Consider the following 25,089-nt stretch of genomic DNA (forward strand, 5'->3'; position numbering starts at 1 on the left):
GTTGATTAAAGCAGTTTACTCACACTGTAAGCAGTTCACAGTTCTTAATACAGAAGTTGAATTCCCTGTCAATGTAGGACTAGTCTCTATACTCAGTCTTTTTCTTTCAAATGATTTGTTGCCTTACAGCAGGAGGAGAGGTGACTGCATGATGCCACTGTCCTTTATTTTATACCTTGAGTTCATGGGCCTCGAAAAATCCTGGCTCAAACATGGAGTCAGGCATGATCTGTCCTGATGCCTTGTTGACTCAGAATTAAGTGGTCTGCATTGTGTGGAACTCACACAACTGTCTCATTGAATTTTACATCTCTAGTTTAGAATCCCCTTGCTGGTCAGATGTTGGTTGCTGAATACACATCTAGGTGTGGGTCACCTCCTTTTTTTTGCCAGTGGAAAATCAGCTGTGGGTGTCTTCTAGACTCTCAACATACTTCAACAACCATATAGCAAAATCTCATAACTCCATGAAAGTGATGACATCCATATTTTGACAGAACAATGAATTTAAGCAAACCATGACCTTTCACGATAACTGCCAGGGAATTCTTTGTATAAAATATAGCCCTACATAAGTGGAGAATATGGGGATTACAGGGTGTTATTTTGAGGTACATTCTGTCACAATGTCACAGTGAAAAGTACTCAGATCCATATTTGACTCTGGTGTGCAGCTTCATGCCAAAAGGAAAAACTCTGGCAGCTACACACCACTGGAGCAATGAGATTTCTCACCCCCTCCATGCTGTCTAAACCTCCCACTGTTGAAGGGAAAGGCTCTGGTAGTGGGAAATCACTGTAGATGGAGGGAGCCTGTGTAGGACATACATCATAGGCAGTCAGGCATGTAAGACGCTCTAGTCACCTAATCCATTCCTCCCCATCTCCACTGCTATTTAGACTTCTGCTTGTATGTTCTGCAGTACCTCTACTCTGCATACTACCAGAAGTGGGCATATCTTAAATCTGGAGAGTTGAATTCACATCCTGCTTCTACCACTTTTTGAGCAAGTCACTTTTTCTTTCCAAACTTCAGTTTCTCCCACTGAAAATTTCAGCTAATTCTTGGTAAAGCATCTTGAAATCTACAAATGACTGACATTATGAGAGTAAAGTATTATTATTTATTCTGCTTGAAGGATCTCAGGAAAGGGAGAAACTTCTTGATGGGTCTCTTTTTGGATTAGTGTGTGTATCCAGCTGTCCTACTGTCTTGCAGGCTTCCCACGCCAGAAGAACCTAGGGGCTCACTCTGATGGTAATCACCTCATTGAGCCTATTTCCCTCTGACCTGCCATCAATAGCAAGCCACACTGCACAGCCAGTGTTCTTCCTAGGGCCAGACTGTGCAAACCCTCAGCTGCCACAGAAAGGTTCCATTCAACTGCATCTAGCCCATCCCAGACCAAAGTTTGAAGGGAGTGCATCTATTTTATCCCAGAATTCTTCTCTTCCCTGTATAGTTCCTATTGGACTGATTATTTCACGTTTATCTCTAATTGTTTTCAATTAGTTATTTGATAGGACACCTGGCAAATCTCCTAGATAAAAGCCATCTGATTTGAGTGCTGCTTTGAATGTCTTATTTTAACTGATTGCTGCCCATACTCATTGCCACCTGTACTTTGCTTTCTTCCACATTTGATATTTTCAAAACTCTCATTGTCTCCTGACCACTTCCCTTCTCCCAAATGCTGTTGAAGAGAACAGTATGTGAGGATAAAGGACAAAAATTCCTCATCTACAGATTATGGGCCTGATCCTACCACCTTTGCTAATAAGTAGTCTCTACTAACAAAAATACGGAACACTGGGTCAGGTGCACTGCTTCTATTGTTTAAAAGATGTTTGTTATGATCACTTTCAAACAGTGTAAAAGTTAATACTTTAAAATATAGGAATTCATAGGAATTAAAATATTTTGCCTTCATTTATTTTTTAACATAATCTGGTCCTCATGACAAATTTGCAAAGGTACTTCAGCATCTCGAGATGCAGATAAATTCCTAGAAGAACTTTCAAAAAGTACCTAAGGAGGTTAGGTATAACTCTCTTTGACACTTCAGCTATGTTTACACTACCATTCCTCTGTCACAGGAGACATGCAAATGAGGCACATTTACATATCTGGACCCTCATTTGCATATTTTGAAAGAAAAAAAACAGCGTGGACTCGGCTCTTTCAAAAGTTATCGCCATCTTCAAAAGAACCCTTCTTCCCAAAAAAAATAGGAAGAAGGGTTCTTTCGAAGATAGGGATAACTTTTGAGAGCCACATCTACACTGCTTTTCTTTTTTGAAAAAATATGCAAATGAGGTGTGATATGTAAATGTACCTCATTTGTATTATCAATTTCCTTCATTTGCATGCTTATTTCGAAAGAGGAATGCTCATGTAGATGTAGCCACCATTAACTAGGTGTCTTTCTGCTTGGAAATACTTCAGTAAAATCTGTTAGTTTTTTTATCTAGACTATGCTGTATTTTCTATAAGCCAACACTCATTCACATTTACTGCAGTAAGCTTGTAGCTAACTTGAAAGGTTTATTGTAAATTATCAGTATCTACAAAGGTACTTCTGAAAGCTTTTTCTATTGCAAGTTATTTTTGTCCATTTAAAAGTTCACTGTTTTTCTCCAAGATTAATACTACAGTTCTCTTTAACTTCCCCTCTATTACCTGAGGACAATAAGAAGTCTTGTGGCACCTTATAGACTAACACATATTTTGAAGCATAAGCTTTCATGTGCAAAGACCCGCTTCATCAGATGCATCTTGCTGTGATGAAACAGGTCTTTGCCCACGAAAGCTTATGCTCCAAAATATGTTAGTCTATAAGGTACCCCAAGACTTCTTGTTGTTCTCAAAGCTACAGACTAACATGGCTACCTCTCTGATACCTGTATTATTTGACTCTCAAGTGGAATTGGTTTGAGTTAGTAAATATAATCATGGATATTGTTTTCAAATGCAGAATTTCCTCATATTTCTTATACTTTTTTAAACGTCAGATTGAGCTTCTCAAACACTTTCCTGAAGGTGCTAGCACAGAGCAAGGCCTTGCCAGAGAACTGCAGCTTCTCAGGTAAAAGTACCAAAAAATCACCTTTAAAAAATGAACATCCTCTCCATTATGTACAGAAATGAGATGTTCTTACAGAGGAAAATCCAGAGCAAGTTTTACTTTTCACAACATGTTAAATTTTAATTGTGTTACAGATTAACCAATAATCGGCTGGAAAAGGAAAAAGCAGAACTAGCTCACCAGGTGGAAACTTACCAACATCAAACAGGAATCAATGCAAGCAAAGGCTCTGCAGCTGGTAGCCATTTTCAATATCTAAAGTATAAGGATTTTTCATTAATTTGGACTAGAGTCTGCTCTCATTTACTAGAGAGTAATACTAGAGCTGGAGTGATTCCATAATAGTAAATCAAATTACACTGGTATAAAACTGCAGGCACTCTATTGTGTTAAAAAAAAACCCTAGATACTCTACTGCTATATTATTTTTAAGATGATTTTGTGATTTAAAAGTCATAGTTGAAGCAAATACTTTTCCTTTTTGAAAACATGTACACATCAGGACTCTGTGGAAGCCAGATGACTACTCAACAACTACTCTAACACTGGCTTTGCATGGTTTCTGTGGTGTATACATTGAATAACTGCTACCAGAAATCTTGTTTTAGGCTATCCACATGTGTCAGGACAGGGACTAAGAATGGGGGAGTACTACTGAAACTATGCTATTAAATTAATTTTTAAAAAGCCCCCTGGATTTAAAGAACATTTGCCACAGTTCCCTTCCTTATAGCTGCTGTCCCTTCCTTAGTGACTCTTTAATCACTGCAGTATAACTATAAACAGCTGAATTAAATTTTAAGACAATTGGGTATAAACTAAATAATGGTAAAATCTTTTTAGCTTTGCAGTAGTCTCCCAAGAGAAGTGGTAAGAGCATTGTTGATTTAATCATTTAAAATTAGATTGCAAAATGCACTGGAGTAAATAACCTAATTACTTTCTTCTGTCTTTAGCAGTCTAGCATTGCCAGCCACACTGAATTAAAAAAATTAAGTTTCAGCAGAAACAATTAGCTATCACAATGAAATTAACAATCTTAGCCTTTAATCTTAATCACTGGGAACCAAGGTTAATAAGATTTAATTTTTAAAAATTGTACATATTGAACCTCTTAGAGCTAGATTTGGTAAGACAGCACTGCAGTTAATAAATCAAAAGGCTTACTTGACAACAAAGACTAGCCACTTGCTATTTTTAATTGAGAACATGTAAAGAAATAGATGGAGCCATCAGAATTCGGTTCAGGATGACTTTTTGCCGCATGGCAAGATTGGGTATCTGTAGTTATTGTTCTCCAGTATATACTGCTAGGTTAAACATTTTAATTGGCTTGTAGTGTCTTGAAATTAGTAACCTAACTTAACCTCTTCCTAACATATGGTGATTTTTAGAGAAAGGAAGAATTGACAAGTTAGCAGCACATGTAGAAGATCTCCAGACACAACTGCAAGCATCAGATTTGGAAAAACAGCAACTTCGGGTGAGTACTATATGGATATTACCCCTGTGATATTGTTCAGTTACCTTATGAACTAGTGGACAGGTAGAAAAAAATTGCATCCACTCATTAGCTGAGGTCTTTTTCATGGTCAGACTTATGATATTAAAGTACAAATTCTCCAAAAGCAAATTTATAGTACATCCCTACTCTATGCCTAGTACATCTCAGATGGAAACTGGCTTTGTTAAAAATACTGAACCACGACACACAGTTTTCCCCAAAAAATGTTTCAGTGACCAGTAACTGCTACTCCTTGGACCTTTCCACACTTACAAAATGACACAAAGTGCAAACAAAGCTCTCTTACATCTTCATGTTTTGTTCACAGATCACTGATGGGGGCTATTGACAAGATCATATAATAAGAAAGGGAAGTTTTGTTCTCTTCCACCTATTAAGGAGAGATTCAGAACAGAATGTACTGGGATTTTGAACCTCAGGCCCTAAACTTAGGTTCAGCACAATACATTATTTAGAAGCCTGGTGCTGTTTCACCAGGACCTCTCTCCTCTTATTGCAGTACATAATTATTTTGTACTGACTGTGTGATTTATTCAACAAAGCAATCCAGTCTGTGTAAAATTTCAAACCTGTTTTGACAAGTGCTACCAAACTTGCAAACCTGCCCAATTTTTTTGCATCACTTAAGTATTTCATATAACAAAGCACCTGACTTATGGGTGCTATTAAGTACAAACGTATAAAAATTATAAACTGCACCTTTACATTCAGAGTGCACAAAGCAAAGCTAGTTTCTAAAAATCTGTCCTATGCATGAAAAGGCAGTAACATAATTAATGGTGTTATTTACAAGTGTCATACACCTTTATATAAAAAGAGAATGTAGAATTTTGAATTGTAGTAACTTGGTAAAATTCAATTCTTTTATTAGGAAGAAATCAAACAGCTGAAAAAAGAACTGGATAATTTTGACCCTTCCTTTTTTGAAGAAATTGAGGATCTGAAATACAACTACAATGAAGAAGTGAAAAAAAATATTATTTTGGAGGAGAAATTAAAGAATCTTTCTGAACAGTTTGGTGTTCAAGTGGATATTCCAGTCAACATATCTACTGATTAAATCCATGTTAAATGCAAGCCTAATTCTAATGTCTCAATATTGTGAATTAGGTCCAGTTCTACTGAAGTTAAAATAGTCTGACAGTGGAGAGAGGGACAGAAGCAGGCTTGAGTTTTCAAAAGAGTTAGAAAAATCTTGTCATTAGTGCTTCAGATGCAACAGAGCTAGTAGTCAGTACGAAAACTCATTTTATTCCCTCTTCCCCTTGCTTTGCATATTTTATGCTTTAGTTAGGAAATGACAGTAATAACATGTGGGAAGCAGCAGCAGGAGAAATGAGAAGACTTCAGCAATCCTAAGATGCAGAAGTCCTTGACTATGTTGCAGAGCTGGTGTGTGACACTACTGCATAACTGAGGTGTTCATAAAGCGCCAGAGTGGTCTGCTTACTCAGCTGTGAGTGGCTTCCCTTCCCTACCTCCACAGGAGAAAATTCAGAGTTTTAGTACTTCAGCAGTGAATGTATTTTCTGTGTTTAGTTGTAAATCTAATTTATTTGAAAAATGTCAATATTTTACAGAATGTTGATGGATGTATAGTACATGTAGAGCACAGCTGTAAATAGAACCAAATTGTGAGAATGCAGTTTGAACTGTCTTTATTTTTCTGTGTTAAGTTTTTGAAACATTACTTTACATGCTACTCTTCATAAAAGCTATTTTCTAAACAGCTATGGATTGTCAAATTTCTTTAGTCTGTTTCTACAAAGGATTTTCAAAAATGAGAACTAGTTTACTTTTCATTAGTAATTCATAAAACAAAAAAAAAAATTTGCCCCCAAGCGATCAGACAATGTATACAATGCCATTTCTTCAATTTCAAGCAATAGCACACCATCGTGGCAATGGGAGGGAAGAGGTTAAAAATATTATGGAATATTTAAATTGCATTAAAATTTTTAAAAGTTATAAAAAAAATAGGGTTCAAGTGTGGTCTCATTTACTGATTTAAATCCATGTTACTTCACTGATGTAATAGAAAGTATTGAGCGCTAAGTCTAGGGCCTAAAAGTGACAATGTCCTCTGAACTGCAGTTTGACTTCAGAATACACTGCAGGCTGTAAAAATTCAGAAACTCTTAAACCCTTCACCATCTGCTTTGCTTTAATAGCTACTGGAAGCAGCTAACATTAAACACTGACCACAGTGTTACTGCAACAGTTTTAACATTTAAACGATCTTTCAAAACCAAAACAGCAAATGTGCTGAAACTGAGGAGAGGGAGAACCATTTTGAATTTGTCTTTACTGCCCTTTTGCTACATTATTGATTATGTATATGGCAAACATTATAGCTACAGAACTATTTATGCCAGTTATTTGCAAAAATATCCAAATATATTGTAGGCAAAGCAGGAGAAGGTACAATAGTACATATGGCAGCCAACTGTCACAAGATTCATTTTCTCTTTAAACATCAAACTTTATATCTTTGAGTCTACTGAACCTTTGACCGTCCAGCTTTGAAAAATGATTAAACACACTCTTTGGTTCAAATTCACATTCATATTTGGTCCCATTAACAGCAATAACAACTGGTTGAGAATTCAGATATGTCTCTCCAATTGGCCAGCACATACCAAGATGATGTCGATGCAGCTATGAAGAGAGAAACAAGAATTTAAGCACTTATTACAAATACCCATCACTATCTCAATAGCTATATGTTTTGGTCACTGATGTTACAATTTTAGCATGTCACTTACCAAACTCATAGCTCTGGTACACAGTGTATGAAACTAATACCTCAAATTGGTTCTGGCAGGTTGCCACCATTTCTAGCTGTAGGAAAGTTAGCAGCTTAAGTGCAAAAACATGCTGTGGATAGCAGCAGGAATTCAAGCAGAGCAACAGCATGCAATAATTTTTGATGGGAGGGCCACTCCAAGATTTTGGTAAGCTGTCAAGGGCTGTACTTTTCTATGGAGGGGGTGCAGGGTCCGGGAAGGAGGTTGGGTGTAGAAGGGAGCTTGATATAAAGCGTGGTTTCTGAGAGGGAGTTTGGGTAAAGGAGGGGGTTGTGACCTGAAGCAGGGTATTGGTGTGCTGGAGAGTTTTCTAGGCTAAGGGAGGGACGTAGGAGCAGGTTCAGGGTCTGAGAGGGAGTTGTGACTTGGGATGGAGGGAAGAGGAGGGTGCAGAAGGTTTGAGTGGTGACCTTGGGGCAGAGGATTAGGGTGCTTCATGCAGGAGAGGATTCTGGCCTGGGAGAGAGAGGATAATCTACACAGCCAGTAGCACTCAGGCACACAGCCCCAGCCACTGGCTGTTCCGTATGGTTCTCTGCACTGTGAAGGGAGGGTTTCACATTCTTCCCCCACCCCCAGCAAAATCTTTCTGCACCTGTTGACCAGAAACTGGCCCATGGCAGCTCAGAAATTGTGCTGCATTGACCCAACCACGGCAAAATCTCTCAGCTCCCCCGGCTGGTTTCTGGCCAACACGGGCTGAGATATTTTGCTAGGGGTAGCACAGCACAGCACATTGTTGCAAGGGGTATTTTCCTATTGCGGGGAACTCCCCAGATAAACCTATTTGCTATCCTCAGCAAAAGGAAATGTGACCCAAAGGATATCACACCAGGTGGGAGAGGGGGAAGAAATGCCAGCAACCATGCTTGGGGTGTGCACACATCCCCCCTGGAATGGGCATGTGCAACATCTCAATTTTTAACACACAAGTCTTGAAATTAAAAACACCACCACCACCACCACCTTAATTATTGTTAGGTGATACCTCTACAGAACAAGATGACATAGTGGTCATTCATTATTGTATCTGTATTCAATTAACTATTCAAACAGTGGGCATAATTTAAGGTTGACACAAGTTTTATACATTGTCACTTGCTGAATATCTGGACTTATGTTAACATCTGTGTGCTCTTATTGGCATCCACCTTAGTGAATTTCGTTGGGGGGGCAATGCTTATTGAAAGCACCCTGCATAGCAATGTACAGAAAAATGACAGAAGGATTTACCTCCATCAGCATAAATGATTATAGAAAGTTTTGACATTTGTTTGATTTTCATAAAAGTTAACGAAGTCCTGCCAGGAGTCCAATATGATTCAAAAAGCTGTATCAGACTGCAGCTACAAAAAAGTACTGCTGCTGGGCAAGAAAGCCCTGTGTTCTGGCTACAAGGAGTGAGAAATAGTATGTGGAGCAATAGAGCTCTCTTTCTGGAAAGAAACTATGTAAGATACTCCAGTTGGCTTCCCACTAAGGCCTGTACTGGGAAAAAAGATGACTGGTGCTTGACTCTACATTTGATGTTGGAAATTATCACAATGGGGTCTGTGGGGAGCTGGTCAAAACTGTCAGGCGCTAATCTGAAACAATCTCAAAGCAAGCTGATTCTCATCAGTAAGAAGCAGCACTGCACACAGTATTTTAATCCACTCCGCCTTTTGCACTAGTAGTTCTGTCCTTGAAGTTCCTTTGCACATACAAAATAATTACCAAAAAAAAAAAAAATCAGTTTTGCGGAGTGCAGATTCATTTATGATACTCTAAATAATTACCTTGATTAAATTTCCATCGTTACAATGCCACACAATTCCTTCAATTTTACCCTCTCTGCAGCCTTCAAACCAAGACAGTATATCACTATGCTTCAGTATAGGTGGATTCTTAATTTCAAAAGCTCCATGTGGTACAAGAAGATGGATAGGATGCTTCTTACTTCCTAATCCTATATATATAAGAACAACCAGTTAAGTCACGTACAGTCTCTCAAGTCAAAAGTTCCTTATTTTTATTACTTATAACAGCCACATCAACTGTGTTACAGAAAATTTCTGTGGGACACACAGCAGTGACCCATAAAAAATTTTGTGTGAAACCCAGGCTCTTCTGAAAGCTTTTTCCAGAGAGCTCTTCAGAAAACAATCGCCCCTTTTCAGTCATAAATGCAGACTTCTCATCCAGAGTCAAGTGGGATATTAATTTTATTTTCATATTATAGAGACATAAATCTTCATAATTTTCTGATTCACTGTAACTTCTTGCCCTATGCAATACTATGACAATGTGAACCAATAGAAGTACAGTAGAATATGTAGGCTATATTACAGTTTACTGCATACAGCTTCTAGGAAATTAAATAATTGCCTCTATAGTTTGCATAGCCAGGTGCACCTAAAAACAAGGTGGTTTTGGTTTTGTTTTTTTTAAGTTTGTGTGGATAAGGAGCTTTGATTTGTCAATGGGTCCAATGACAGCACTATAACAACCACCTTTACAATCCAAGTAGCTACAACACCTTGACATGCTTACCACAGAGAACGTGACAGTTCTCAAACTGTGATTTTCCCTTAATAAACTGCTGTGGTGAGATACACAATAAAACCTTTAGATATTTATCACATGAAAATAGTCTAAATTTGATTAGAATATACTAAGGCTCTCTTTCAAGTTAAGAGATTTCTTCTTTTACCATGCTACAAAAAGAGTTGCACATTAACTGCCTGACACAATGTTCCTGGGAGAATTGTAAACCAATTTCTTTTTTCCCCCAGTCCCACAGAATATACATTCTGCAGCAGAGGTGCTGCAATTACACCTTTTGTCCACCAGGGGCTGCTCTGGCAGCAGAAGAGCAGGCAGCTGGCTCAGAAACCAAAGCAGGGGGCTGTCCGAGGCTTTCTTCTTATAGAGGCACGTGAGAAAGCATAGAATGGGGGTGGAGAAAAAGATAAACACAGTGGGACATGCAAGGCTGCTGGGGTGGTCAAAGAAATTAGAAAAGTAACAGCACTGAGCCAGAGGCTCAATAGGAGTGGGGCCTGCTGGGCCACATGGGGATGTGCAAGCTATGCCTGGCTGAATGGGGAGTGAGGGTGTAGGGAAACACAAGAGTTGTAGGCAAACGTGCCTGACTGAATGGGACAGACTCCCCAACGCTCTCCCTGCTCTGCCAAAAAATTCACGTTCCATACTTCTCCCACCCACATACAACAATCCTCCAGACCCACTTTCCAACTCTCCCTCAGCTCCTGTGTTACCAATGACACTCCCAAGCCTTTCCACCGCTTCTGAGACATGAGAAATACATTTCTATAGCATGATTTAAATGAATTATTATTCAAAGTTCTATATTACTATGTTAAGCAAGTAACATTTGTCAAAACATTTCCTGGATCTTTTTTGTTGAATTGTTACAGACAGTTGCTGGCAGATATTTTGAAATAAGTTACTTTAACTGAAATTAGCAGCAGTTTATTATTTTGCCAATCTTTAAAATACTGTGCATAAAATTTTTAAGTTTTTCTAGCTGAATTCCCCCAGGAATAACACAAACTTCCATGTGTTTTTCCTGAAATAATAGAGTATGCAACAGTTCTACTACACCATCCCTAAGACAAAAGCTATTATGTTGGGAAATAAGCTGTTACAAATAAGCACATGCAACGTATTTAGTGTGCTCCAAAGTCTATTTAAACCTGCTCATTTTTAAACTATATTATGAAAAACTCAAGAATTATATGAAGGATTAAAAAGGAAATACGTTCCCCTATGCATGATCCTTATCTGCAAACTATCATGTAGTGGTGTTTTAAAATACTGATTGTGTTAAATGAATATGATAACCTTGTGATAACTGAGGCCAAAATTATTTCCAGAGTATTTCATAATACTAAATCATCATAGACGTACATAAGTTATGTGAGGAGATCATAAAAATGCTAATAAATCAAGTCTTGCTTTACAAACACTGAAGACTGCATCAATAGCAGGTGTTTTAGAAGTCTTCAAAGAAGAGCACCAAAAACCCTTAAGTGCAGAATTAGAAATTGGAGGCACTCATTTTGTGGTCAGTGTATGTGTGCACACATGCACAGTATATTTTTAAAAAAGCACGTACTTCCAATATTGAAGTGAAGTTTAATATTTGTTTCCCAAGTAGGATTGCAGCCTTCTTTGGTTCTGAGAAAAGATTTGTTTTAATAGAAAACAAAAACATGTGTGCCTCAGCCAACTTCACTGCGGCAGCAATTCATCTCAACTCCAAAGGCAATTTTTTTGTGGAGGCCTCTTAAAAAAAAAAAAAAAATTAGCAGCACATCACTGGCTAGTTTTGGGAAGCGAAAGTGTCCCTCCCAGTTCAAGGTTACATCTTTCCAAAAAAAAAAAAAAAAAGCGTGCTTTTGCATGATGATAGCTGCATTAATGTAAAATCATTGCGGAGATGTAGCTCAGGTACCTTTTACCTCAATGTGGTTAATTACAGTCAACCCACGTAGATGGCACAGGGTTTTAGCATGACTAGATACACTGAAGTAAAAAACTACAGTAGTAACTCAACTTAGCTCCCTTATAATAAAAATGTTATTGTTTGCACAGCAGAGTAACTTAGTGGCAACCCTTTTGAATTACATGCAACAAGTTGAGAAGGGAGAGAGAAAGATTAATATTAAAGAGACTTGTGTTCATTGTATGGAAACTGCCAATCGCTAAAAATCTCTGTACTCTACCACTGAGCAATTGTGTCACTACTTTCTCATTTTTCTTTTTTAAAGTTATGTTAATTAGCTAGTTTGACAACATACAAGTTGTTTCTAATTTTAGACCAAAGTGAAGTCATTCCAATCTCTTATTTTTTAACTAAGACACAACATACCTGACACACACAATTAAAACACATTAAAATAATTAACATATTAATGACCACTAAACAACAGTACATGCTTTACTTGCCATATGGATTTCCATTAATATTAGTTCCAATAAGCTCCAGTGTTTGTTCCAAAAGGTCTGATAATGGCACAAAACTGATTTCCAAGAGGCCAGGATCATCAGCATTGCACTTCAATGTAAGGGCTATTTCAGCCTCATAGTTAACAACAGATGAATGCCAGCAATATTGTCTGCTATTTTTATCCACGGGCACCCAACCTGTAAGAAAAAAGAAAATCCATTTTACTTCTGGACAAGGCACACTAAAATCTGTTCATGCATTAGAAAGCAGCTATAAACTATATGTAGCTAACTAAATTTTAAAACGAAAATAAACTTAACTCAGTGTCACAGCTGCCACCTCACTCTGACATTACAAGTGCAGAAAGTGGGGGCCCGCAAAACTTTAAAAATACCTTGCTTTTAAAGGCTCTGCTTCAAAAAACTCCCCAAGGTCACAGATCCCCTGACCCTGAGGTAGTCACCGCCACCACCCAAGTGAGAAAACCCCCCCTTTAACCCCGGAAGACACACTTGCGATGTCTTCCTCGGGGGTAAACCCCAAGCTCTTAACCCTCCCTTAGGAGGGAGCTTGGAAACAAAGAGCTTTAATCGGCTAGCTGACCTAAGTCCAAGGCATGAATACACAGAGACCTTCCTCTAGGACACAGGAATCAAATCATTGCCTTAAATAAGTAATTATTCACAAAAACAAAAATTGGCAAAATACCAAGAAAGTAAGTAAGCCGACATAGTTTCCAGATGTAATAAAACCACTCAAACGTTCTCGTTGCAACACAAATAATTACTTCCCTAAGATTCAGTTTAGTAGGTAGAGTACAGGAGAAAGAACAATAATTTACCAGAGAACCCCACACCAAGTGCCAAAATAAACATAGCCTGATCGTGTCTAACCAACCATTTCCATTCTACTTACATACCCACATGCTGATTATGAGATGGCCAGGTGATCTACTGGATTCTTTCGAGCATTTTTGGTCTCCCCCTGCTCCATTTGCAGACCCAGAGACCCTTTAGACTGCAACTGTTCTCAGTTTAAAAGAATTTCTCTTCCTCCAATTGGCTTACCTGGCTGCCCCCTCAACACAGAGAGAGAGTACCCTCTAAGGGTTAACCCTTTCCCTGCATTCATTCATGACACTTAGGGTTGTTGTTTTTTTTTTCCCCCTAACTCAAACAAACGTGTCAAAGGAGTTTAACAGGGACAACTGTCTCTCTTTTGGCCCACAGCTTTGCAAATTAAGTACAGCCAAATGCCACAGAAAAAACATTCTTACAGCAGAACCAAGCACAACTGAATGATTATATGACATGGTAGTAATGGACTTTCTGAATATGGTGCTATGCGTTGTTACTGTAGCTATATGAGACCCAGAGGGGTGTATACGGTGTCCAGGGAGGAGTAGCACCTCTGGTGTGGGGACTTGTGTCTCTTCGGGGCAGTTCATGCACCTTTGGTACCCGCCTGGCACCCAGCTCTCACCTGGGCTCCAAGAAGCTGTAACATGCAGCAGCCACACCCCAATATATCGCTTCGACAGGCGGGCTAAACCAGGTAAGGGTAGCCGGCAGGTCTGAAACCTGGGGTGAGATAGGGAATTGCCTATCCTAGCATGCCAAGTCGGCCCCGGAAGACGAGATCAATAGCAAGATCCAACGACCAGGAAGGCAGTTCTGCAATGCTCTGTGGAGAGGGAAGGGCATGACAAGGCACCAAAGACAGCATGGCCATCCACTGCAGCCTAGGAAGTCCCAGCCGTGACGACTTTTCGTACCACTGGAACCAGGCTTCTGAGGTCAAGAGAGTGGAACTGCTCCCGTGCAACAGCTTTTCCACTTTAAACATTCTCCCTCACAGGTTCTTTGCCCAGTCTCATCACTTCTGTCTACCTCAAACGTCATCGTCGGACACGAAGGACTATCTACTACTTGAGTCCCAGAATATTAGCGAGACAAGGTGGGTTAGGTAGTATCTTTTTCTGGACCAACTTGTGTTGGTGAGAGAGACATGGTTCTGAACTTTCACAGAGCTTTTTTCAAGTCTGGAATATGTACTCCCAGCATCACAGCAAAGGGCAAAGTGGAACAGATTGTTTAGCATAAGCTATTAGCTCATTTTGTAAAGACCATTCAAGATAGAGTGCCCCATTAACACCTCTGCAGTCATAGGATAAACAGAGAGGATTACTGTTGTAATAAGCAATAAATTACGTGGCTCTGTTCAGTACATTTTTAGTATTTAGCATGGTAATGCATTTAATTTCAGAATATTTTCCCCATTATAGAAAGGATGTGAATGCATTGGAGAGGGTCCAGCAGAGGGCAACCAAAATGATTAGGGGGCTGGAGCACATGACCTACAGGGGAGGCTGACGTATTTGGGTTTATTTAGTTTGCAGAAGAGACGAGTGAGAGGTAATTTGACAGCAGCCTTCAACTTCCAGAAGGGGGGCTCTAAAGAAGATGGAGAGACGCTGTTCTCAGCAGTGACAGATGGCAGAACAAGGAGCAATGATCTTAAGTTACGGTGGGAGGGGGGTCCAGGCTGGATATTAGAAAAACTATTTCACGAGGAGGATGGTGAAGCACTGAAATGCATTACCTAGAGAGATGGTGGAATTTCCATCCCTAGAGGTTTTTAAGTCCCAGCTTGACAAAGTCCTGGCTAGGATGTTTCAGCTAGGGTTGACACTGCTTTGGGCACAGGCATATAGACTCAATGACCTCCTGAGGTCTCTTCCAGTCCTAGGATGCTATAATTCTACAATCTTTTTAAAGTGTTGTGCAAATCTCCATAAAGGATGAGGGAACTGATAGACCAGACAGAGCAATCACTTGGTGAAGTGTTCACCCACAGGTGATAAGGTATTTCTTTTATCATTTTCCTGTCTGAATACATTACATTCTAAGGCATCCTGATCATCTGGTTTCAATTACAGTTGTTATTGGGACATTTAGTACACTGGATGAGGTATACTGTATCTTGTACAGTATGCATCTATAAAATCAATTAATTTTGAAAGGTATGGAGTAAAAGGTGTTGATCATTGTAGCAGTGGAGATATGTCTTCATGTGCTGGCATGTGCTGCTTTGAATTAGTGAAGCAGCCTTCAAAATTGTAGCAACCCAGGATCTATCCTGTCCCTTCCCTGAGGCCTATGCCTTCTCCAGAGTTCTGCCCATCACAATTGATGAACTGGTGATCACTGACTTAGTGTGCCTATTTTAACTCTGGGCCTAATTCTGAGCCAATTCAAAAGCAGAGAAAAACTCCCTTGTGATTTAAACCAAACTGTACAGCACATACCTGGAATGTGTCCATGTTCATCAGGCAAAGGGATCCCACTAGCTTGCTGGATTTCTTTTGCTGGAATCCAGCACTCTGGGACAGGTCTAAAATCTTCTTCAACATTCCAAATAAATTCTAAAACATAAAAATGTTAAATATCTGTTCAATAACAAAAATTCATAGCTAATTCTAACTATGTTTCAAGCTAAACATTCAAATAATCTGGTATGTAGGAAGAGCACCATCATCAAACTTTTGTTGGTTTTTGTTCTATGTTTGTTTACTTTTACTGATTTGATCTACTGAGGATATCACAGAATTTCCATTGTACAGCCTATCGTCTCCCCAATCCTGGATTTTATGGCTGCTCTCCTCTCTGCAGGAAGCTCAGCAGCCTTTTAGTGCTATACAGTCTGACCAGAACCCCTCTGCGTCTGCTTGCTGGGAGATTCTCTGTCTCTTCCATCTTGGGAAGAACTCACATGACAGCAAGCAGAAGCACTGTGGCCAGACCATGCAACATCAACACACCGATCTGCCTCCGCGAGCTGCAAAGAGAGAACAGCAGTCCCAGACATCTAAAATGGTGCGAAATGCAGGTAGCAGAAAGAAAATTCTTGGTAAGAAGTTTACTGTTCTAGCAACGAATTTCCATTTTAGCAAAAGAAATGCCATGAAGTAATGAAGGAGACTTGCACTCAAAAATATTTAGTATCTAAAACTAGCCAAGAGTGAAGAACAAGTGCCTATTTAGACCAAACTTTACATGATATAATACACTGAAATAAGCAAGGTCATCATAACGTACAAAAAGAAATAAAATGTTTGAGCCAGATCACTAATATTTCAATATATTGTTTAACCAAACTTCTAATTTCTTAAAGAATTGTTTCAGTTACCAAAGTACTAACCTTTTGAGTCTTCCATTGAATACAGAAATCTTTTAAACCTTTTCTCAGCTTGTTTGTTGGGTTTTCTATCCAACCTGGCCCAAAGATAAGGCTGCCCTATAGGTTTCAAATATACAAAAAAGTTGTTTAGATAATAGCATGCAGGACAGGATTTCAGTCAGTGAAATGAACAGTTTAATGTGAGACGGGAAAATATCCAACAGTACATATTCTATTCCCCGCTACTTTCAAAAAAGGACTCATAAAAAGATGGCATTTAAACTGAGGTTAGTCCATTCACTTGTCAGACCTACTAGTGTAAAAGGCAGCCAGCTGCCTTAGCAGCACTGCTCCCTGCCATGGGCCAAATTAAAAGGTGTGGTGCATCCAATCCAGCCCACAGGTGTTACCTTGCCCACCCCTGTATAAGAGTTTAAAATAATAATAATAATAAAAAATAATAATACGAGCACTAAGAAGAGTATCTTAACATAATTCACACGCTGCTTGAAACCCACAACACAGATAAAAGAAAATTAAAGATATACTTTCAGTAGGAAATGAGAAAAACGATGGTGGCCTCAAAATCAGTGTGTAGCAACAACTGTGGTCATATTGTATTTTTATGTGACTTAGATGAACATGAAAAGCAGCAGACTTCATAACTAGTCCTCCACACACCAGTTTGAGGGCCATTGTACAAACAATTTCATACTTGAACCACACTTTTCCCCCCAACTCTCTGCAAATAAAATACTATCTATAAAACTTTGAGGAAAAAAAATGAAAGAAAAATCCAATCTGACTAGCAAGGTAGAATAGTTTTCTTTAGCTACCAGGATAAATTAAAATAGATTATTTTTATTGGACTTTAGTTTCACAAGCTATATGAAAATCCAGAACAATTTTACAGATGGGAGGATCTTCTTTAAAATTACAGTTACTTACATTATCAATCACTGCATATGTTATAGTAAAGCCATGTATTTTTTTAAAAGTGAAAATGTGAACTTCCCAGATATAGGAATGCACTAAAATGTGTAATCAGTAAAATGAAAATTATGTACAACTTATAGGTACTAATTAACCTGACAAGACTTCATACAAATTTTCCACATTACCTTTATATGTTGTTACGTAACAGCAGGTTCCATCCACCTTTTCAGTTGGAATTGCATTGTATATATCTGCATCTAATGCCTTTCGATTTATGGTTTCAGTTGCCAAAACTTTAAATGGCTGAAAAGACAAGTTATTTGAACCTCAGTTCATATATTCCCATATAAGGTCCAGTAAATTACAATTGATATCCACAAATCCAGCAATTTACTTTTTAATCTGAGGTTCTAATATTGCCTCAGGATAGAACTATTTCGCAACACATTGCAAATATAAAAATGCATCAAGGCAAAGAAGTAAAACTATCATACCTATTTCCTCTATGAAAAACAAAAAAGCAGTCAAGTAGCACTTTAAAGACTAACAAAATAATTTGTTAGGTGAGCTTTCATGGGACAGACCCACTTCTTCAGACCATAGCCATACCAGAATAGACTAAATATTTAAGGCACAGAGAACGAAAAACAGTAATCAAGGTGGACAAATCAGAAAAAAAAATTATCAAGGTGACCAAATCAGAGTGTAGGGGGGCCCCTACAAAACCAAAAAATAGCATGCTATTATCTAAACAACGTTTTTTGTTGGGGCCCCTCTACTCTCGGATTTGGTCATCTTGATAATTTTTTTTTCTGATTTGTCCACCTTCATTACTGTTTTTTGTTCTCTGTGCCTTAAATATTGAGTCTGTTCTGGTATGGCTATGGTCTGAAGAAGTGGGTCTGTCCCACAAAAGCTCACCAAATAAATTATTTTGTTAGTCTTTAAAGTGCTACTTGTCTGCTTTTTTGTTTTGATAGTGTATAGGACTAGCATGGCTTTCTCTCTGTTACTATTTCCTTATGGTATGACTTTCAAAGATGCATTGAATGAGGCTACGTTACATTCTGGGTTTATCTTTGGGGACATCCTCCACTTTAAAGTGATGCATGTAATGTGAAAGAATTGCAGCCAGGTGCTATAAAGTTTCAGTAGATGCTTTAATGTCATTACCATGGCAACAAAAGTTCCATGCCTCATTTCTCAAGGGACTAACTGCTCCTAAACTTCAGTTTGGAGATGGAAGCCCTTCTATTACTAAAATCATGATAATTATAAACATACCGGAATGATGGAAGGTGGTTAAAGTAGATACATTTTGAATAACATAATAAAGATGGTAGTCTTGAGCTAAACCTTTCTTCCTGACAGAATAAATAGGTGAGGATTCTAGGGAGTCTGAGCAGACACCCAGTGGACATCTTGAAGTTGATCTTGTACTCTGAGAGATGGTGTTGGACTTCTAGAAACAGGTTTGGATGAAGAAAAATCATTTTTGATAAACATTACTTTTAACATATTCTCCAATAGAATAATATCCTTTTCCCCACTCTTGTTTAGACTGCAAGCTCTTTGGCACAGGGGCTCTTTCACTATGTGGCAAAGAATATAGCATGATGGTGTCCCAGTATTAATATGAAGCTCCAGGCAATACTATTTAGAAAAACTTGAGAACCTGTGTTCAACCTTCTATAGCAATCTACATCTGTGCATCATGGGTATAAAATGCTACCTGATCAGATAAGTACACCCACACTGCACTAGTGAGATAAATACAGTAGGTGCAAGATGGGAGAAAATCAATTTCACTCTTCTTTCCTTCAATTTCAGTATCTCTCTCATATAGAGATATATACTTAATCCCCTGTATTTCCATGTACTACTTGACTAATTTTTGATAGCTATGCTTGTAACTAGCTCTTTACCCTAATGTATCTGCTTTTTGTAGCCAGCAAGAAACGGTAATTTAACAAAGAAACAAACTAAAATAACTAGTAAAAACATTAGCACCAAGAACCTGAACAAATAAAATATGATAGCCATGACAAATACCAAACACCCACATCATCACAATCTTTGGGGTCTGCAGGAAACAGGGGAGAAAGTAACTTAACATTTATTACAAGTATTATCCTATCACCATACACACATTCCCTAGGGGGTCCTCAGGGCAGGAGGTGGGGGTTGTGATACAGTAGTACCTGTAACAGCATGGGGTGGAGTGTGGGGGACTCCAAGAAGGGGGTGGGGAGTGTCAGAGCATGGGGTGTGGATGTGAGAGGTTGCAAGTGTCACAGCAGGGCTTTGGGTTGAAAAGAAAGTAAAGTGAGAGTTGGGTGCTGCCCAGATGATTAGCAGAGCAGCCATAGCAGGCAGCATGTGTTTCTGTTGGTGCTGCACATATGCACATGCCTTGGTGCACATAAATCATATTCCACCCATGGATGGGAAAAATTTAGAGGGAACATTCGCTGAAGTCTGTGGGGGGCTGCAGGAGTCAGGAATGGGGGATGCAGAGGGGCTCAGGGCAGAGGTCGGAGGTGTGGGGGGGGATGGCAGGGGGGCTGAAACACATCCCTCCCAATATTCACATCAGAAGGCTGCTTCCTTTTCTCCTTCCTGTCCCTATCATGGAGCAAGAAGAAAGCACACAGCTCACCTGCCCTCCCCAGCCAGAATGAGAAGCATGCAGCAGACTGCAGTTTCCCCTCAGTCCCTAACAGTGACAGGAAGGGAAAGAGCGAGCAGTATGAATCTGGGAGGAGGAAAGCTTCAGCCCCCTCTGCTCTCCCTACTCCTGGGGAGATGGGGAGGCTTGGGCATCCCAGACCAACGGGGGGCATGCCTCCAGCTATCCCCTTTCATCTGCCTGGCTCCTTGCTGTTTAGTGTGACAGCCTGAACAAGAGTCCCGGGAGCCAGGCTGGGAGTGCACTGCCTCCTCCTGCAGCCAAATGCCCCACCCCTCCAAGTTCTCCTTCCGGGAGCAGTGCGCTGACTTACTTTCACATCTGGCAGGAGCTAATGTCTTAAAACAGTGAGAGAAATGCATCCTGAAAGAGAAGGCATTTTACAATATGTGCCTGTTGGGTTGTAAATCTCTAAATTCCAAAGGAGAGCACAACTTATCAGAAATGTTCTGTGAACAGTCATTTCCATCAGAGCTAAGGAAGAGTAATGCCAACAGGCCAGCCCTGAAGGCATTGAGGCATATCAACCAACCAAAGCCTCAAGCAAAGGCCTCCCAAGAAAGGTAGGACAAAGTGGACTGACAAAGGAGAAATATGGGCACGATCGCCCAAATTACTTCTAAAAAAATAAAATAAAATAAAAATCATCATTCGGATAAGGCTTTGTTTGTACTACTATTGCTCATGCCGGACCCTGAACCCAAGCACACTGTCAGTTTTCTATAGCTAACTTACACAATGAAAAGATGAACAAGAAGAAGTCTTGTGGCACCTTATAGACTAACAGATATTTTGGAGCATACGCTTTCGTGGGCAAAGACCCGCTTCATCAGATTCATGAGTTGAGGGGGGTGGTTTCAGAGGGGTATTTAAAGAGTGGAGTCCCAGTAAGAGGGAGGGCCAAAGCTGACAAGGTCTATTCAGCAAGGTGGAAATGGCCCAGTATCAACCTTAAACAAATCCTCACTAGCCACTACAAATCACAAACCAGTGACTCTAGGCCTGGAATGAGCCCCTGCAACGGTCCTCGCTGCCAACTCTGCCCACAGATCTACACCAGTGACATCAACACAGGACCGAACATCAACTGTACCATCAGGGGCTCCTTTACCTGCACATCTACTAACATAATATATGCCATCATCTGCCAGCAATGCCCCACTGCAATTTATATTGGCCAAACTGGACAGTCTCTCCATAAAAGAATAAATGGACATAAATCAGACATCAGGAACAGTAACGTACAGAAGCCTGTGGGGGAACACTTCAATCTCCCTGGACACTCAGTGGCAGATTTAAGGGTGACAGTCCTGAAACAAAAAAATTTCAAAAATGAAACGGAGAGAGAAATCTCTGAGCTGCAATTTATTTGCAAATTTGACTCCATAATCATGGATTAAACACAGACTGGGAGTGGCTCGCAGCTTACAAAGGCAGCTTCTCTGCTCTGGGTGTTAATATCTCCCCATTAGACTGGGACAAAGGCTCACATCCCCCTGTCTGATCTGACTTGTTTTTCTCCCTTTTGATAAGTGCTGTTGATACTGGGCCATTTCCACCTTGCTGAATAAACCTTGTCAGCTCTGGCCCTTCCCTCTTACTGGGACCCCACTCTTTAAATACCCCTTTGAAACCACCACCCCCACTCATGCATCTGATGAAGTGGGTCTTTGCCTATGAAAGCTTATGCTCCAAAATATGTTAGTCTATAAGGTGCCACAAGACTTCTTGTTCTCCAAGCTACAGACTAATATGGCTACCTCTCTGATACTTGTCACAATGAAAAGATGCTGCATGCACCAAGAATCTCAAAGAAGCCCCTGGCACTTCCTGTGCCAGAAGTGGCTGCAAGCCTCAAATCCTTGATCAGCCGACTGCATCCCCTCATTCCCAAAAGCCTGAGCCCTGCTCTAGCCAGCCAGAAGTACCCAGGTACCCACCACACCCCATCTTGCTTGGCACCCTAAGCCCCCACACCCAGAGATGAAAGTAAGGCAGTGCACCACTCCAGGGAAAGCTAGCTAGTGGGCAAAGCAACTTGCAGTGTGGTCTCCCAGATGGACTCCTGCCGCAAGCTGGCAACCCAGGACATGCAGGCAAGTGACGCAGACAGGTGCCAAAGTTGCCAGTTGTGAGTGTGCAAGGGGAGAAGAGCGCTGTCCCACCCAGGCTATTGGCACATCCACACCTGTCCTGCTGCCCCTCTCACTGAATACCAGGCAGTGCATGTTCAGTCCATAGCACACTGCTGCCCTGGGAAGAAGCCAGGGATGGGAGCACCCAGCCAAGGGGCCTCACACAGAGGCCAGTTTCCCTGCAGCAATGCTCCCACACAGCTGGCCCACAGCTCCCTTGTGGCAGCACAGCAAGAAAGCGCAGCAAGGAGGGGCCCTAGCCACCGGCCAGCTAAGGGTAACCTAGCAGCAAGCAGGGCCGCCCGGCTCCCCTATACACACATCCCAGCCCATAGGAGACAAGCAGGGGTGCACGGGGGGGGGGGTCACATGCACCCCCCAGCGCCATCCCCTCCCCACGCACCGTCAGCAGCCCGGCCCGAAAGCAGCACAAGCTTCCCAGCGGGCGGGGCGCTCCTCCTGGGCCGCGCTCCCGCGGGAGGGATGGCCCCGCACGCACGGGAAGTGGCGGCCAGGAGCCGGGGCCCGGCCCGCCCCAGCAACCCCCCACCCGTCACCTCTGCCCCCGCCCGGACCTTTCCCACCCGTGCTCCTGCGCCCCCCACGCCACAGCCCTCTGCCCGAGCCCCCGCCCTGCCCCCCACTGCATTTCCTACAGGTACGGCGGCAGCAGCCCCCGCCTCCCTGCCCTGAGCCGCGGGGCGGCTCGCAAGCAGGCGGGACCCGTGAGACTGTAAGTTACCGTCACGGCCGGCCGCCCGCCCCCCACCTCACCTCACCCGGGCACCCACCGCGCCCGAGCGCCGCCCGCGCCCGCTTCCGCTTCTCCCCCATGGCCAGCGCGACCCCCGCGCTCGCCCCTCACGAGCCGCCGGCCCGGCCCGCTACCTGGCGCTCCCGCTTGGCCGAGGGCTCCTCTTTCACCTGCGTCACAAAGAGGCAGGGCACCTTCCGCTGCACCGAGCCCAGGCGGCTCATGGCCGCGGGCCCGCAGCGCGCGCCGGGAAATGGAGTTGCGGGGGAGGGACCGGGAAAGGGCCTGGCGCCCTGTAGCTCTGTCCTGCGCGTGCGGGAGTGTCACCGCCACCGGGCGGGGCTGCCTCTGCTGGTGCCAGAGCCGAGCGGCAGGGGGGCGGGGCATTGCACTGAGCGCCCCCCCCGTGCTAGAACGGGCTTGGGGGGAGGAGCAGTGTGGGTGTCACCGCCCCGCTCCCCCTGCGCGAGGGATGGCTGCGGGGGAGCTAGGTCGATTATAGCCGGCTTTGCGCTGCCCTGGGGATTACTGAGTTAGCTGAGTGGGTGTTAAAGCCCTACATTGTCCTGCCCTAGAGACGGCTGGGGTAATTTTGTGACAGCTCTGCTGTCTCTTGCACTGCGGATGGCTGGGTTTAGCTGTGTGGTGTTGCAGTCCCACACACTCTCCTGCCCTAGTGATGACTGGGGGTGGCTGTATGAGTGTTACAAACCCACACTTCCCTGCTTTCAGGATGTTAAGGGTGCGGGGCTGGTCTTCCTCTTCTGTGTTACAGCTGAAAACCTTTACTATCTACCTCAACCTTTTTTCAGCTCAGGAGCAGCCTCAGTGCAGTAAGCTGCCTCTGCTGCAGTAGCTCAGTCCCCTTTTCTACATGTGTATTGTCTGTGGTTCTCCTTATCCTCCATGCAGTACTGTAAACACATTTCTGAGTTTTGAAGCATGGTGGGGTGGGGGAAAACTTAATGAAATCTGGTTATGGGAAGATACAGTAATGAGACTGAGCAAAGGGACTGAGCTGTGTGCCCAGCAAAATGAACATAAACAAAGTATCCATCATTAGAAAATGTTGCTGGTTCCTCCTCAGTTTTGTGCGGGTCCTGTCCTTTTTCATGTGAGAATTTCTAAAGTACGGGTTGAAGCTCTCTCATCTGCCACCCTTGGGACCTGACCGGTGCCAGACAAGAGAATTTGCTGGATCATGGGTGGTCATTATTTTCTAGCAGCATTACCAACACTTCCACTGTTTATTCAGCTCTAAGAAGACGGTTGGGGTAAATTACAGCTGAATAACAGCACAGAGCACTGAGTGCCAGTGCTGGTGGCTATAAGCAAACTTTATGTGACTGCCGGAAGCTTGGCCATACCCATAAGTGGTTGTCCGGCTAATTAAAATCATGTCCAATTACGTGTGTTGCCAGATGAGAGTTCTGGATTAGAGAAGTCCTGTATGTGCTACATGGTACTTTGTAGACTGCCAATTTCTTAAACTGTTCTGAAGAAGGACATATTATGATTTACTTTATGTGTTTATTTTTAACATTAAGGACTGTATGGAGTCAAGACTTCTGTTTCTAGCTCTCCCACAGACTTTCTTAGTGCAATGCTATGGAAGTAACTGGTCTGTATCACTGTTCATATCTTTAAAAAATGGAATACAGATAGTCCCGGATTTACCAACAGGTTACGTTCCAAACACCTGGTTGTAACTCGATTTGGTCGTAAATCGGAAATACCCTTATACTGTAATCCCTCGAGGTACGCGAGAGTTGTGTTCCACACAACTCTCACACACCTTGAATTTTGCATAAGTCAGGGAGGGCTTGGAGGGACAGGTAGGGGCCCTGGGAGGGGGCAGGGGGGTTAAGCCTGGGGTGAGTTAGGGCTGCAGGGAGGGTGAAAGGATGCAGTTGAGCTGGGGCATGCAGGGGGTTGGACTCAGGCAGTCAAGGTGATTGGGGTGGGGGTTGAGCTTGGCCAGGGGGTTGGAGCCAGGGATGCAGGGGTGCAGGGTAGGGAGTTGG

At 41.9% G+C, this 25,089-nt stretch overlaps 2 protein-coding genes across 2 annotated transcripts in view; one reads left to right on the forward strand and one right to left on the reverse strand.

Annotated features, from left to right (window-relative positions):
* The window catches only part of CEP290 (centrosomal protein 290), a 143,471-nt gene extending 137,783 nt beyond the window's left edge, over positions 1 to 5,688 (forward strand). Inside the window, exons 52-55 of the mRNA XM_075012177.1 lie at positions 3,013 to 3,086; positions 3,221 to 3,324; positions 4,481 to 4,569; positions 5,483 to 5,688. Coding sequence (XP_074868278.1) covers positions 3,013 to 3,086; positions 3,221 to 3,324; positions 4,481 to 4,569; positions 5,483 to 5,671 — 456 coding nt within the window. The 3' untranslated portion in view covers positions 5,672 to 5,688. The remainder of the gene's footprint in view (positions 1 to 3,012; positions 3,087 to 3,220; positions 3,325 to 4,480; positions 4,570 to 5,482) is intronic.
* Positions 5,689 to 5,710: 22 nt separating this feature from the next.
* RLIG1 (RNA 5'-phosphate and 3'-OH ligase 1) lies at positions 5,711 to 23,407 on the reverse strand. The gene is made up of 7 exons (XM_075012164.1): positions 23,200 to 23,407; positions 17,673 to 17,790; positions 16,573 to 16,668; positions 15,680 to 15,796; positions 12,372 to 12,569; positions 9,197 to 9,366; positions 5,711 to 7,269 (listed from the first exon to the last, which is right to left on the reverse strand). Exons 1-7 carry the CDS (start codon positions 23,287 to 23,289, stop codon positions 7,081 to 7,083), a joined length of 978 nt encoding a protein of 325 aa, XP_074868265.1. The 5' UTR covers positions 23,290 to 23,407; the 3' UTR covers positions 5,711 to 7,080.
* Positions 23,408 to 25,089: the final 1,682 nt, after the last annotated feature.

Source organism: Carettochelys insculpta, chromosome 1 (assembly GCF_033958435.1).
Source record: "Carettochelys insculpta isolate YL-2023 chromosome 1, ASM3395843v1, whole genome shotgun sequence".
Taxonomy (NCBI): domain Eukaryota; kingdom Metazoa; phylum Chordata; order Testudines; family Carettochelyidae; genus Carettochelys; species Carettochelys insculpta.

Coding starts and splice junctions, on each gene's coding strand:
- RLIG1 (XM_075012164.1), bottom strand. CDS start 23,289: ATGAGCCGCCTGGGCTCGGTGCAGCGGAAGGTGCCCTGCCTCTTTGTG. Junction 16,669..17,672: donor TTACGTAACAACATATAAAG/GTAATGTGGAAA, acceptor TGAAACCTATAG/GGCAGCCTTATCTTTGGGCC. Junction 15,797..16,572: donor TTCAATGGAAGACTCAAAAG/GTTAGTACTTTG, acceptor TTTATGTTTTAG/AATTTATTTGGAATGTTGAA.